At 45.4% G+C, this 16,404-nt stretch overlaps 1 protein-coding gene across 1 annotated transcript in view; it reads right to left on the bottom strand.

The window, feature by feature from the left end:
* The window catches only part of JAG2 (jagged canonical Notch ligand 2), a 68,277-nt gene extending 52,833 nt beyond the window's left edge, over positions 1 to 15,444 (bottom strand). The window contains exons 1-2 of the mRNA XM_021554481.3: positions 15,100 to 15,444; positions 14,499 to 14,822 (exon numbers count right to left, since the gene is read on the bottom strand). Coding sequence (XP_021410156.2) covers positions 14,499 to 14,822; positions 15,100 to 15,444 — 669 coding nt within the window. The remainder of the gene's footprint in view (positions 1 to 14,498; positions 14,823 to 15,099) is intronic.
* Between the last annotated feature and the right edge of the window lie 960 nt (positions 15,445 to 16,404).

The raw sequence follows: 16,404 nt of genomic DNA, 5'->3' as shown, positions 1-16,404 counted from the left end.
GCCTGATGGCTGCTACAGGCTCAGCCTAGGCCTCAACAACACAGATTGGGAATTTGTGCATTGATCAGAATCCTTAGTGACCTCAGGAAACACATTTTAGACCAAAACAAGCAGGACTAGAGAAGCAGGAATTAAGACATCACAGGCCTTCTGGAGCCATACCTATACAGAGGTAAACCAACTGCTGGTTTTTCATTTGAATTTTTTCACACTCTCCAGTAAGGAAAAAAATGCATTTAAAGTTTTTGTCAGTAAGCACATAAGACCTTCTCTTGCAGGTTTCCAATAAGTCCTGAGAAAAGACTTGCAGAAACTCAATAGCCTTTGACAACTCTGTGAAACTGCTTTTCTTCCAGCTAAAGGAAACCCAGCTCACCAATTCTATTCCAACCTGCAACAAAAAACATGGCAAAAGCACCTTGGAGCTGATCCTCAGCTTGGGATGTTATGGGATGCCAAACATCCCATAAAAAGCTTTAGGCATGTGGAAAACAGCCTTAAAAAAGGAGAGCTTGTCCCAGCAGCTTAACAAGCAATGTTGTTTATACATGACCACTGTGAAAGAAAAATCGACACCATAGAGAAAAAGGACATGTACACAAGGTAAAATCCACCTGAAAAGAGTCTTAAACCAGCCTGCTCATCACTTTGCTTTGTTTCAAGTAGTTGATAAGAGCTAGTGATGAGCACAGAACAGTTACAGAAGAACCATTAGTCATCCTTCCTACAGGCACAGCTCCCCTCTGCTAATTTACCCAAGATAATCTATCTATATACACTAAACCTTTGTGTAGTCTGATTAAAAGTTAAGAAATATTTGGGTTAACACATATTTGGGTGTCTTTTGATATGGGAGCTACTGTGCCTGTCCCAGTGAGGTTTCTTGAAAGCATACTGGAATATAAAATAGCATTAGCAAGATAATTTCTTCTAACGTGTAGAAGAATATGTAGAGAAACCAGCCAATTGCCAACACACTATTTTAAGTATAACAGCTACCAACCAGAGCAATAGGATTTGGTATAGAACATTACAACCATATAAAAGGAAGAGACAACATCCTAGTAGCCTACCTGATAACTGTCAAAAAAGTTTCATGGTTTGTATTCTTCCTCTCTCTCAAACAGGAGAGCCGAGTTAACATCTCCGAGCTACACTTTCCTCTTTGAGAGTTCTAGAGCTAAAGCAGCCGAAAGGACAATGAAATTAACCCCACGTACATAAATTCTGAAAACATGCTTGAACCTTAAATAACAGCCTTCCATCCTATTCAGGGAGAACAAAAGGTGTTGATTGTTGATATTAGAAATGAAATTAAATCAGAAATTATATACAATATCAGAGTAGCAATTCCAGTAGATGTTTCTTTGTTAGCATCCAGTTATAGTGGACAAAAGAAAAAATCAGAATCCACTGGTTTAGATAGAGGATCATAGGATTAAATGTCAACACACATTTTCCCCAATCATTATGTTACAGAAAATAATCCAGCTACATCTTAAGATACTTTCATGACTTCAGAGCTAATAAACTCCAGTCCTTTCCACAACGTCTGGAGCTGGCAGTTTCTGGAGTTTCCAAAAATCCACCCAGTTAATCCAATAGCAAAGAACAGAGGAAAGTATTGATGAAATTAGGGAACAGAGGAAAAAAAGACTTTTAGATAAATAGACATGTACAAGTACAGTACCAGGCAGACACTTCGGGACCATCTGAACATCACTCTATTAGATTTAAGCAGAAACTTTCAGCCTTGCTACCACCTTTGAACTGTTTCAGACAAACTTGATATTAACCAAGTATCCACGTCCTACTCTTTTCCTAAAGTTTTGGAAGAAGTCCAAGATAAATTAAGCCCATTATACACACACTTTATTGTTGCATTAATGAAAGTGTAGCTAGATTGTCTCTTTTGAAGTGTATGTAACAACCATGAAGACCCATTAACGGTTAGTGCAAGACTTGTTTTATGCTAATATTTAGAATTCAAAGATGAACTAGTAATTAATACTGCTCTTCCCCTCCCCTCTGCACTCCATGTGGCATGGATATTAGTGTCCTCTGGGCACTTGAAGCCATGCATCATTATAATTTCAACTTGAAGTCAAGAGGGAATTAAACTAACTATGTAATAACATACTTTAATTATTGTTCTAAACACAGAACACCTGCATGCACTCTCTTTTGTATTGGAAATATGCATACTAAGAAGGTAAGCAAATATATAAAAAACCAGATATGCCCCCAAGTTCTATGTATGCAAAGACCCCAGTAATACAGATTAGTGTTTTAACCCTTTTGCATAACGTTAGCTGTTGATAGCACTGCAATCTTTCCCTTTGTTTTTGCAAAAGCAAATGCCCACAATTCCAGCTAATGAGCTCTAGACTGCCTTTGGAAGAGGAGAGGCCCACATTCAACCCCTGTTCCTAAGGGAGCAGAGATTGTGGCACTGTTTTTCTAAGTCCTCCTCAATTCCCTCATCAGTCCTACCCAACTGAGTCACCTCTACAGCTCCTTGGGCAGCAGCAGCCACAGCTGAAAGGGGACATGAAGCAAAGACTCCACTAGCCCACAGCAATGGCAGCAGCTGATGGCTCAAACTCATGCAACTCTAAACAAAATCCATTCTTTTCATCCCATGGCTTTGGTTCTGAACACAGGTATCACCACAGGATAAGAAACAAATATTGTGTTTCTGTCTCTGCTTTATTGCTACATTGAATCACACAACAGTTTCAATTAATTTGAACTTCACATTTCCACAGGAGACTTAAAGTGTAGAACTGCTCATGACTAGTAACAGAAGTGTCATTAATCCAAAAGAAAGGGACAATGCACACCTAAGCTGTCCTTCATTTCAGCCCCCAGCAGCTCAGTTTTAAACTTCTGCACATGCTAAAGAGGCTGGCAGGGAAGCAAACAGAAATAAAACACCTTACTTTAGTTCTCTGCAAATTTACAGGAGTAAGTTGAGCAGAAAAATAAGAGTCACCACTCTAAGAGTGGGTGCAAGTTCCTTCATGTAGATCAACACACACAAGGAACTTGAATAAAGGATTAAACAGGGATTATGCACACAGTTAAACAGACATGGTAGAGCCAGAGTTCAGCTGTGAAAAAACTAAATTTATAAACACATCCCTGAAACAAATGCTTTGATCATATCCCAGCAGCAGGACCAACTCTTCTGAACAGTGCTTTGTGGCTACAGTAAATCTTTATCACATTTGCACCATCAACCACTACACTGGTTTTATTTGCTATTAAAAATTAATTGCTTACAGCAGCAAAGAAACACAGGATAAAATAGCACATATAGCCCACTATCCCAAGCTATTTGAATATACAACAACCAAGACACAATCAATCCCAACAAAGCAGCATCAAAACTTCAACATCCAATCATCTCTTTCAGATTCATGTAAACTGGAGGGGACCTGATACAGCTTTATGTTATTACAAGTCAGACAAAAACCACAAATGGACACACCTTTGGAAGGAAAGCTTTGTAACAACAGTAGCAAAGTACATGAAGCAGCCTGTGAAAGTAAGCACATGCCCTGCAAGTTTACTCTAAGCATGTAAATTCAGAATGCTTCTCTTTTTTCCCCCTTCTCATCCCACTACCATGGATCTATAAGCTATGAAAGGAAGATTATGTCAGCAAGTCTTCAAATTTATTTCATTACTGACCCCTAGTTACTCCTCTGGTGGGTTACAATGTTATAGCTTTCCTCATAAGCATGAGTATCAATAAAGAACACAACAAAGCCATGGAAAGTAGGCCAACATTAAAAAAAGCCAGAGTAATTTTTTAAGTCCAAAGCTGGAGCCATAAATCAAAAATATGTCCCAGTGACTACTTTACAGTTTCAGCACTTCATTTGCCACTGACTTCTTACTGTTCCAACTTTCTCCAGATAACTTGGCAAGCTGAAGATTCACAGAGTACCAAATCTTTAAAATCCATCCTAATGGCTTAGGGACAAACAAATTATCACTGACAGCAAGCTGCCACAAGCCAAGACTATCTTTCCTGTCAGTCAAAGCTTATTTTGTTTACCTTACATTTGCAGTGATCTGGGAGTAGATATGAGCAGCTTGAGAAGCTCTGGTGATACACAACAGTTTGTACTTCTGCCTGAGCCCTGTGACAATTAACATTCTGACAGCCCTCAGTCCAAGTCCAGGACACTCAGTGTTAGATAAAGGGAATCTGGATTCTGGAAATTAACCTCTGAAGAACTGCCACCAGCTGGGTTTGGGCAACCACTTTACCTTCATCTCTTCCAGAACAAGAGATGTGTGGTTTATAGCTTGGTAGTCTCCACACAGCCCTGAAGTTATCACAGCTGAACAGCAAACATCAGAAGACACTGCAGGAGCACCAAATATCTGACAGCCAACACCTTACACGTTTGTGCAAGTCCAAGCATTTCGTTTTCCCTACTTCCTTCCCTTCCTCACTTTATGATAGGAGAAAGCACCAGTACATGTGGATGAATCATGGAAAAATACTCTCTTCTACAAAGGTAGCAGCCAAACACAACACTAAAATATTCTGGGCCTATATATAAACATATTGTTTAAACAACAGCTTACAACCAACACAGGGGTGCTATCGGATCATTGTGGGGTGCAAAAAACAGTCATTACTGAGGGGCAGCATGTGGATATATCTGTCCTTAAAAGTCTAAGTAAGCATGGTCTGACTTTTAGACTTTACTGATTACATCTAGCCAGTTACAGTAGAAATTCCATGTTGTGATACAAGGAAAAATCATGCCATTGTAGTCAGAACTATCAAAATCACCACTATTAAAAAAATAAAAAAGGAACAGCAACTAAAACTATTAAGCAGTAGCACAGTGCTGTTAAAGTGCTGTTAAAATTGCCCTGTCAGTTGGAAGAACACTAAACAGTACCCAAAAATTGCACACCCTAAAAAACTTCTACTTCAGTAGATTAACTGAAGATCAATAATTAAGCTATTTAAATATTTCTCAACTTACTGCTTAAAGCATATGTCAATCAAGTCTTCCAAGTATGAACAAGTTCCCTAATAAGATCTCATGTTCTCCAGCTGGAATCCAGGACCTATTACACTAAAAGTGTAGATTCTGTCTTTACAAAGTAGATTGTTGAACTTTGCAATGCTATAAGCAGAACCATATATATTCAGGGGGAAAAAAAAAAGCAAGAGAAAAGGAAAGAACCCTATTTGATGCTTTAGTTAACTCTTAGCTCACAAACTAATTCTCTCCAAGTTCCATGAAGGGGTAAGGATATTTTTCTACCTACCAAAGGATACTATATCAGTATTAAGATTCCCTAAGAGTCTGAAAACATAAAATTTATCCAGTTTGAATCTTATATGCTTAAAGTTATTTAAGATGGTAGGTTCACAGTACTAGAAAGTATTGGAGAGACTAGAGACACAGTGGACTATGTGGAACTAGAAGAGGCGCTGCAACAATAATTTAAATATTATAATAATAAAATTGTAGCATACTAAACAAAGCCCACCAGAACACATCCTGCTAAGAGCAAGAGATATATAAGGACTTTCAAGCCCAAAGCAGGATGTAAACAGATTGCAGTTTGTGTACTAATACTCCAGCCTTATCTCAGATTTAAAAAATAAACCCAACCAAAAAAAAACCAAAAAAAAAACCAAAAAAACTTCAGAGAATGAGCACCTGTGCATCTGTCCCAGGGGCATGTAATTGGTTACTCAAGGACTATTAGGCTGTTTCTTAGCAACCTCTGCAAGCTCTAATCAAGTAAGACTAAGATTGTCATTTAGCCTTGAAATGCCTTGTCCCTTCCATCTAATGCAGCTTTCTATTGAGGAGCAAACAGTCATTGCAACCAGAGATAAAATCTAGGCTTACTACATGATTCAGTTCAGTGTTCTTGTTATAAGATTCTCATGTTAAATATGCTTTTTACATTTTATTTAGCAGCTGAAACAGTAATAATAAAATACATATTTTATTTTTTTCTTTTATATACAAATTAAAGGCTGGTTACAACTATGAAGAAAACCCTGAGGAATGGTTTAACAAATCAACATAAGATATAACTCTTAAACAAGATTTTATAACTGTAAATAATTCCCCAAATATAAATACAAGAAAAATTGTTTCTAGCAAAAGCAGTGGTAGAGACATTTCAGGTAGCTAGCAAGCATTTCTCTCAGAGCTGAATGGTATTTCAATCTTTGGTGATGCCGAAATGTGCCTACTATGTTGCACACACTGGACTTCTAAAATTAACTATCTTTGAGCAGAGTCTGGCCATCAGATCAGAAAAAATTAAAAAAAAGCAAAAGCACTGGAGTAATCAAAAAATAAATTAATCTGTTCAGTCCTAGTCTAGCTTGTCTGTAGCATCAATGGGCACATGGCAGACTGCTAAAGACAGCACTCAATCGTTTATACAGGGTATTTTTTGCTGTTCAGTAAGCAAAGGCACCAAAAGACTGCTTACATCAGGGATGGCCACCCCTCCCTGACTCGAGGTGATCTACTCCAGAGCCATCCCACTGCTCTCCTCAGCTCTATTCCTCCCAACAGGTCTCCCCCAGGTGCACAGAGGGGAAGGAGCAGCTCTCAGGGCACCCCCCCACCCCACGGGAGGCAGAAGGTCAGTGGAGCCCAACATGAACAGGCAGAGATGCTCTCACCTACCCACACTGGTTCATGCCCAGCCCTGGGAGCAGGGGCACGCTACACCTCCACCTCCTGCTCCTGTGAGAGCTGAACAGCTCCAAAGCACTGGATGGCTACAGCACACGACTGCCAGCAGTCACCTCTGACCAGAGACTGACCCCTTTTAGACAGCCACTAACCACAGCCAGAGCAGATTTCTAGCAAAAAGCCCATCAGAGTTTTATCACGGTGCAGGATGGGGAGGGAATGGTGGAATTACTGCCAAGGAACAGCAGCAATTCTCCTTCAGGTAAATAAATGGATAAGCAGCAACGAGTCAGAAGCACTGCCAGTATACCCGCACTCCTCACTCCTTGAAGCAGCTACTCTCCTTCCCAACTGATGCTCTCAAGCTCTTTCCAGATCAGAGAATTCTTGCAGCTAGAACTGGAGAGGAAAACAAGGGAAAGCAAATGTGTGTGCTGGCAGAAAAGGTAGGGTCACTTTCTGATGATGTCTCCTCTTCAGGTTGAACAGCTCTGAAACAGAGCAGGCAACACAAGCAGGACCCACACAGAGTTGACAAAACACTGGGCCTGTTTTCAGAAGAGCAGGGAGGGAAGCTTGCTGGCACACAGTAACTTAGAGCTCCTGCAGATGACTAAGTATACAATGTGATCATAGCTGCTTTATGAACTTAGGGTGGTTTTTAAGTACACTCATAGCATGTATTTCACAGCCAACACAAAGCAACACCTAGAGAAAAAACAAGCAAAAGAGTCAGACTACACAAAAAAGGAGGAATTCCATTCATCTCACCTACATGAAGTGACTCGATGGCATTGCTCAACAGAGCAGCCACTAGCCCACAGGGGACAAAAGTAATTTTCAAAGTTAAAAAATAAAACCACAATTTACCTTACACGTCTGTCTCAAATCTCCTTTCATACAGTAAAAGCTTTGTGACAAAAATACGTATTAACAAATATACTAAAAATTCACAAGACTATTTCCAATATTTTCTAAATCCAAAAAATGTAGTAGTTCCACATTATTAATTGCTTGACAAACGCTTAATTTTTTGCAGCTTTTGTACTGAAAAAGAGTAAACCTGCAATAGTTCCCAAAGCTGCATTTGCACAAGAAATACAAGCAGTAGCCTCAAACACAGAAGGCAGCTTCTGCCACGCCAATCTCCTCAACATCTACACTCACACTTGAGCCTCACAGGAGCACTTAAGCCACCTAAAATATAGCGGGAACACAGTCTAATTAGGCCAGGTATCACAAGTCTGATACAACACAGGCCAATTACAATTTCACCCCAACTACATTCAAGCCTGACTGTTTAAAAGATTAAAGCTACAAGTGGTCATGTCTCCAGCACACCTTTCCTATGCAACCTTTTTTTAATTGACAAAACAGCATTTGGAACATCTTTAAACAGCCCAGAGACACTGCTACAAAGCCTCTACTGCACTGCAGTGAATCAAACATGCCCTGCTTCTACCTCACATCCTCTCGTGTAAGAGTAATCCTGGCTACTTTAATACCTATTCCATTTTCAGTCAAAGATTTAATGCCCACACCAGCTGTGTGGCTGGGAGTGTAGCATTTCACAGATAGGCTGGCTGGAGCACCTTCTGGAACAAAGATTAGAAAGCTGACAAGAGGTGTACAAGCACACTGTCAGTGGCTGGGAGGTGAGGGACTTCGTCTGCAAGTTTTGACTTCAGCCTCAGTGTTTCCAATAAATAAGCACACATGTTTATTTAAGGAAACTTTCAAAGAGTATAAATAGAAATGTTCTTTACTATCTGACCATCTCTGTGACATTCAAAAAACCCCAAGAACTTCAAGGTATAAATTTTAAAGAGTTAGCAGAATGCTGTCCTTTGAGGCATATTTATTTCAAAGACATAAGAAATTCTAGATTTAGTGACATGAATGCATGAAAGATTAAGAGCGCAAAGAGCACTTCTGCTTAAAATTAGAAGACAGATTTCCTATAGTTACATGAAACTTAAGTCTTTAGACTTTCTATTCTGGGCAAGCTGCAAATAGTTGCTGGCACACACAGCATGCCAATAATAAATCCCTTTTTCAAAGAGTGGTTCTGAAGTGGTCACCATTAAGGCCTTGGTTCTTTTTTAGAGGTGACACCTGCAGCTGCTATTGAAATCAACTGGAGTTGTCACTTCCCAGCATTGCTGAAGTCACTCTCTAAAACATCATCCCATTATCTTCTTATAAGAAAGAGCAGAACAAAGCCTGAAAGCTACCTTTTGCATTTGTGTCACTTGAAAGCAAAGGGATATCATTTTTATAATAATCCATTTCCTCAACCTTTTGTCTCTGATCAAAAAGGCTTCAAGGCAAATGCAGTACTGAGCAGGTGAAAGCATATACATTCCATTATCTACCTCCCTAAAAGTGAGGAAACATGGATCCACGTCTTCCAATTCACAGTGCATTTGTTCATGATTTGCAACAAGCAAGGGGAAGACCTTATGCGCACAAAGACTGCAGGTGCTTTGGCAAAAAATGAAACATTTTGGCATAGCAGCTCCACGGGAGTCCCAGAGTCTGCTGACAAGGCCACCAGGCAGAGGTAGTATGCATGCACTAAGTTTGGGGAGGGAAAGTCAAGTAGAGTCAGCAAAGCCTTCCACCTGGGGAAAAAAGGCTCCTGGTAAATAAGACATTAAACATTTATCAATACACAGCTATCAACTACATTATTTTTATCATGCTGAGTTCCTGAGCTAACAAGGCGCAATGCATGTACATCACAGCCTGTCACGACCAGGTGAATTTTGCATTTTGGCATAAGGTCTTCTCTCACTTCTTATTCCCTGCCCTCGGGTCTTGCTTGGAACTGTGCTTTTGCAAGCACTTTCCTTAAGAAGGAGTTTCAATGGAGCAAAGAACAACTAATTACAGGTAAAACTTGCTGTGTTCTCTCCCCTGATTGTAATCTTTTTCATAAGAAAAAACATACCTACTGTTCCTCTGGTAGAGCCATGCACAAGCTCTTTTCCCAGTGCTAAATGGCCTAACTTTAACCCGCCTAATTTAAGCATATCTGTCCCCATGGGTTGTCATCCAAGATGACAGGATGCATGTTTACTCTATCAGGGAGCAGAGAGTAATCTAATCCAGGATATTTTCATTACAAAGCCTCGAGATCCTGATCAGAGAGCAGTGATGGCTGTGCTGAGACAGGAGGTAGACCAACTGTGGGTCTACCAGCCAAACAAAAATAGACAATAGCATTTCCTACAGCCAGGCTATCTAGTTCCCCAGAGGCACCAAGTATCCCAGATAATGAGCTTGAAGGCTAGATGTCTTGCAGGGCCCTAACCACCTTCATCTCTCAAATTAAAAGCACTGGGAGAGCTTGATGCAGAGTCCTATAGTTAGCCAGACATGTGAAAGTGCTGTACCCATTAAGCAATAAAAGCTGCAAGGTCAAGTATTCCTGATCAGGTTTTGGCAGGGGAGGGGACAGGTTGCTTTCTAAGAAATTTAACATTTACTGCTGCAGCCAAGCTTTACATATTTGATGGCTCACACTCCTGTGGATGTTTCAGATCAACACTGAACCCCTCCAGGTATTTGGATGAGATCCACATGTGGACTGCACACATACGAAACTGACACACAGCCCGGACATTAAAATTATTGACATTTTTTATCTACCTGAGAGTTAGCATTACTTCAGAAGGTTACAGAAAGGTGCTACAATCACACTCTAAATAGGAAAAAACATCAAGATAGTGCCTTAAAATTAAAGTTTTTAAAAAATCAATTAGTTTCCTAATTTGCAATTGGGAAAGGGAAGGCACCCTTTATCCAAGCAATTTGCAAGAGCTGCCTGAACCTCTACCACCTCTTCTTCAAATTGGTTACAGAGTCCTAGCTAAGCACCAAGGAAAAGTAGAGGTGAAAATGCTTATTTCTGCTTATCTCCAAGACCCTGAACACTGAAGTTCACCTGGGGAGTTCAGAGTATACAGTACCCATGGGTGTGCTGTCAGTCACAGCAGGATCTCAAAAACAGAGGGGCCTAGAGGAGCCAATGATGCATACTGTAATACATGATTTCAGCATCCACAACTAGTCAGAACAATTCCTCTATATGACTAATTAACTGAAGTAATGGATGCCATACCAACATTTACAGTACAGGAAAAACTCTGAGCTCCCTGAGGGAAAGAACAGGGTGGAGGGAAAAACCACACACAACTCCATTTCATGCCATCTTGCAAAGGAGTACAAGAAATGGTTCCACATAACCCATCCCATGGAACAACTAACTTTACAACACCATCTTCAGAAGCAACCTTCAATTAACCCCAAATCTAAGATTTTGCCAATGGCTACTGATAAATATGAATGTGCCAGGTATTTGTGAAGCTTCAGTGTCTGAACAAACAGCCCTGTGCTAGGGGAAAAAAAAAAAAAAACCTCAAGACTAACAAGCCTAAACTGTAACTGATCAGAATCAACTTCAAAGCTACTTGAATTCTTCTGTCTTCTTTGTTTTAAAGTTGCACATAAATTTTAATTGCATCATTTGTTTGTTAACAATCTCAAACAAGCATTAAGCTTCAAGTTTTACAGCAGGAGGCAAAGAAAAAAATGTGAGGAAGGTGGGTGAAGAAGACAGCTGTATTGTTCTAGCTGTTCCTCAGCCTCTCCCACTGCCAGATTTCTGTGGATGATGTATCCCAAGGTAGCAATTTTAAAAACTTTCTGGCAGTATCCCAAGCTCCCTCTTGCAAATCAGAGATCAGACTAATGATATAAAAAAAAGGACAGGAAATAGGAATAAGCTGGATAACTGACACTGTTTCTAACACTGGAAGTCTCTGAACTCTGGTACTGCAGCTTTACAGAAGAGAGAGTTGTCCAAACTGAAAAATTGTACCTCATAAAATTAAAAAGGAAAAATCAGTAAAACAAAGCAAATCACTTTTCAAGAAATTACTTGCTTTAAAGCTACTGATAGCTTGGGACACACTGTAGTATCACATAGATTTCAAGAAACTCTCCCCTACTCTGAGCAATTTATACATTACTGCATTAGGGTCTAAGTGAGTTACCATTCAGGTGAGGTTCACCAAGAACTCTGCATACACTCATGATTAGCATGGAGCTTAAAAATTCAAGCTAGAACTACTGAAATAAATCCTTTGCTCACTACCAACACTAAAGCAAATTTGTTTCATAACTGAAGGACGCAATTTCCAATGCTCTTTACTCTTGCTCCTTCCCATCATATAAACTTCATTAACTGTTGTAACTTCATTACTGTTGTACAGCAAAAATAAATGTCATAGGAAAAGACTATGCCCATACTGTTGTTTTTTTCATTTGGAAACTTGAATCAAGAAAGAATATTATTTGAGAATAATTTTGAAATTACCCCAGGGAGTTGAAACATAACCCAGGTATTCAATCTACTTCAAAAACCCCTTGTGATAAACTGGCACTACAATTAAGCCTCTTCTTGCAAAGTCTACACAGCTCTGACGAGGATGCTGTGCTCCCCATCAACAAACTGAACACACAGAGTTCAAGATCTAACTACAACATACAGGAGGAACTTCTTTCCATAGGTGTATCCACAGCCTGTTATAAGCAAAAATACTCCACAGCTTATTTTTAGCACCCAGGGTGGGCTGGAAGAGTATTCAATAAACCATCCAAAAATGAGCTAACCACCCACTAGACTGCATTGTGGCACTGTTTAAATAAATTACAGCCCGCTTTGCAACAGCTGCAGGGGAAAAAAATGGTGAAAAAAATAAATACAACGAGTATTTCAATTCCCTCAAAATGCTGCAGCCAAAGGTACAAGAAACAGCAGCAGACAGGGCAATGTAGGCTGGAGACACTGCATTCATTCACCTGCAAGAGGCAGGTCAAGCAGGCCTTACTTAAGACTGGGTGAGCACAGAACAATATCCGGCAGCTGCAAGGTAAGAATGTGCTTATTCCAACTGAGAAAAATTCAAAGAAGGCTGGGCTTAGGGACCTGCAGTGCAAGGATTATCAAACTCTCCTTGTGTTTCAAGTAGCAATACTAGAAACTGGCAAAATAAAAGCATGAGTTAAATTGCCTTTACTTCCTCATGCAGATAACATACAAAGTTTGAGGTGCTAACGTTACTGAAATCTCCTACTGAAGAGTTTACGATTTCATCAAGTCTGTATTAAATGGCCAATAAAGAGGAGAAAGAATCTGGATTTTCTCTTTGATCTTATAACTTAAGAACACAGTTCTAAATACTCTAGGTTTATGGTATCGACTATACCCATTAACAGGAACATTTCCAAGTTCAAGAGGGCACAGGACCAACAAAGGCCATGAAAACACCCCAACCTGGCAACCAGAACTTAAGTGCCTCTGCATGGAAAAATTTATCAGTGGCACCTTTTTTATTATTAAACATTTAACTGCAGCAAACTCAGTCAGTCCTAAATTTGCAGGACATGAGCATCAGAGGGTGGAGGGTCTCTAGTAGCACAGAAAGTGAAGTGATTTATGTAGACTGGCTTCCTTTAGCTTGAAAAAATGCAAATGAAGCATTTTTGTCCCTAACCATTCCTAGCAGGCATTCTCCAAGTAACTGAGAACCCACGAGCTGCGGTTTGAGAGGTCAGCAAGGGCCATTTCATCTGTTAGTCACCAGGTGCCAAATGCAATCCGCAGGTACCGAGGCTTCCGATACGCATCTCCCCACCGAGCCGGGGCACGGCACCATCCCCATTCCTCAGCACCTCGCAACTTGCCAGCTTCCACCCCGTGGCCCACTTGGAAGGGCTGAGGGCAACAGCTGTGAAACTCCCTGCAGGATCCTACCTGCCTGCAGCCGGGCAGGGAGCCCAGCCTTCCCTCCCTCCTCCCTCCGCAGCCCCAAAAGCAGGAGATGCATCCCGGCTCCAAGGGCAAGGACGAGCGCTGGCCCGCGGCCCCCGCGGGTGCCCCATCCCCGGGGGCGTGCAAAGCCAGGCTGGACGGGGCTCCGAGCACCCCGGGCGCAGGGCAGCGGGGCTGACCGAGCCGGGCCCCGAGGCCGCTTCCAGCCCGCACCGCTCTGCGGCGGGGCCTGAGGCAGCCGCGCACCGCGGGGGCGAAACGCCGGCCGCCCGAGCGGCGGAGCGGAAGGCCGGGCACGGCGGGGGCGGACCGCGGGGTCCCGCGAGGGCGGGCACAGCGACCCGCGGCAGGCGGGCGGTGCCGGGGCCCGCGGGGCCGGGCTGGGAGCGGCGGGGCCCGCGGGGCTCGGCGGCCCCGGGCGCACCGCGGGCCCGGCCCGGGCGCGGCCGCCCCGCCCCGCGCAGGTGCCGGGACCCCCCGGCGCGCGCCCCGCCCCGCCCCCGCCGCGGCACGCGCCCCGGCCCGCGCGCTGCGCCCGCCGCCAGCGCCCCCTGCCGGGCGCGGCCCCGCGCACAGCCCGCCGAACCGCGGCCGCGCCGTCGGGCTCCGCTGCGCGGGCGGGCGCGGGGAGGTTCTCCCCGTTATTGCGATTATTTTTTTTTTTTTCTCTCCTGCCTTCAGCCTCTCGCGGCCCCGGCACCACCCGGAGACAGCCCAGAGCTCCCGCAGCACCCACCGCCTGCGGTGGCCCGCGCCGCGCAGCCACCCGCGCTCCCCGAGCCGCCGGCCGTGCCCCGCAGCCCCGGAAAGCGGCGGCCGCGCCCAAGGCAGCGCCCGGCAGCTGGCCCCGCTCAATAACGGGGGAGCGGGAGCGGCACCGACGGGAGCCGGCGCGGGGGGAACGCCACACAAAAAAAAAAGGGGTGATAACGAGAGCGCGATTAAAAACCTACCGGCCACGCGAACTGGAAGGGAATAACAATCCTGCCCGTCTCGGGAGTTCTGCCTTGGTGGGAGTATTTGTTGCTGTTCAAATAGAAAATATTTCCACCGAGAACGGGGGTAGATCCGAATCCGTAGTTGCAGGGTCCGACCGGGGTGATCTTGGCCTGATATTCCTTGAGGCAGACTTTCACGTAAGTGTCGCACTCGTCCCGGGAGCAGTCCAGGTTCTCGGGGCTTTTCATGCCATCGCAGCATTCCCCATTGAACAACTCGCCGTTTACATTCCGCACCGAGTTAAGCTGCAGCTCGAAATAGCCCGTGGACCGGGACACCTAAAAATAAAAACCGAAGGGGAGACAGCCTCGTTACTACCGCGGCCGGGGGCAGCGCCAGCGGCGCGGTGCTGCGGGTCCCCGGCTCCCCACGCCAACTTTCACCGGCTGCAGGTTTAACCCCGCCGCGGCAATACACATACGCGTACACATATATACACATACGTACGCAGCGCTATAAATACAAGTAAGAAATGAGGAAGGTGCAGCGGGAGCAGGGAGAAGGCAGCCGCGGCGCCCCGCGGCCGGAGCGCAGCCCCCCGCGCCCCGTCCCTACCTGCACGCAGGAGGCGAGGAGCAGCGCCAGGCCGAGCGCGGCGGCGCGGGGGACCCGGCTCGGCCAGCCGGCGCCCCGCATGCCTCCTGCTCCCGCTGCTGCTCCGCGCCGCCGCCTCAGAGGAGCCCGCCGAGCCCACCGGCCACGGACCGGCGGCCGCTCGCGGCATGGGCGGCGGGGGAGCCGCCCGCAGCGCGCCGGGGGGCGCAGGGCATGGGCTGCCGGCGGGGCCGCCCGGAGCGCTCCGCCGCCGCTCCCCTCCCGCGGGCTCCGCTCGCCCTCTGTGCGCCTCGGCTCCGCGGACACCCAACAAGTAGGTGCCGGAGTGACAGCTTCATTACCCATTCGCCGCCGCGGCCGCCGCCTTCATATTAATGAGGGGGACGGCCCGGCCCCGCGGCCGGCGGGTGGGGCCAGCGCCGCTCCCGCCGCGGCTCTTAAAGGGCGGCGGGCGGCTCTCGCTCCGCCCTGCGCTGACCGCGGCGGGGTCCGCCAGGTGGTGGCGGGGGATGAGAGATGCGGGCACCCGCGTGTTGGTGGGTGTGGGCTGGACACCCGGCCCACGGTGTTGGAGGAATAGCCACGGGTGTGTGCGGCCGTGGAGGAGGAGGAGGAGGAGGGCGTAGGGTGGGTGCACCTCTGCTTGTGAGGGAGCAGGAGATGTGTACGCCCAGGCTCGTGTGGAACTGCCCAGGGAGTGTGCAGACAGGCACGGAAGGGCACAGGCAGCCAGGGAATGCTTAGGGTGGGAGTACCTCAATAATGCAGGAATTGGTACTCCTGTGCAGGAGAGTTTAGGGGGGAATTGCCTATAGCTGTGCGGGAGTGCTCAGGGTGGCATCACCTACAGGTGTGGAGGAGTGCTCAGGGGAGATCACCTACAGGTGTGGAGGAGTGCTCAGGGGAGATCACCTACAGGTGTGGAGGAGTGCTCAGGGGAGATCACCTACAGGTGTGGAGGAGTGCTCAGGGGGGATCACCTACAGCTGTGGAGGAGTGCTCAGGGGATCACCTACAGCTGCGGAGGAACAATGTACACTCAGTCAGGGATGACGGCAATGGTTGGCTGTGCCTCCAGTCATGTAGGTGCATGGTATGTGCAGATGCAGCCATGGAGGAGAACAGAGTATAGGATCACCCGTGATAGTGAAAGAACATGCATGGTGTGCGTAGCCACAGCTGTGGAGAGTGTGTGGGGTGGATACACCGTGGTTCCAGAGGAGCACTGAGGCTGGGGACACCCGTGGCCCCAGAGGAGTGTGTGGGGTGCACGCACCCGCAGCTGTGTAGAACCACGCGTGGCTG

Source organism: Lonchura striata, chromosome 6 (genome assembly GCF_046129695.1).
Source record: "Lonchura striata isolate bLonStr1 chromosome 6, bLonStr1.mat, whole genome shotgun sequence".
Lineage (NCBI taxonomy): Eukaryota > Metazoa > Chordata > Aves > Passeriformes > Estrildidae > Lonchura > Lonchura striata.
This window is presented reverse-complemented; position numbering and strand designations above follow the sequence as displayed.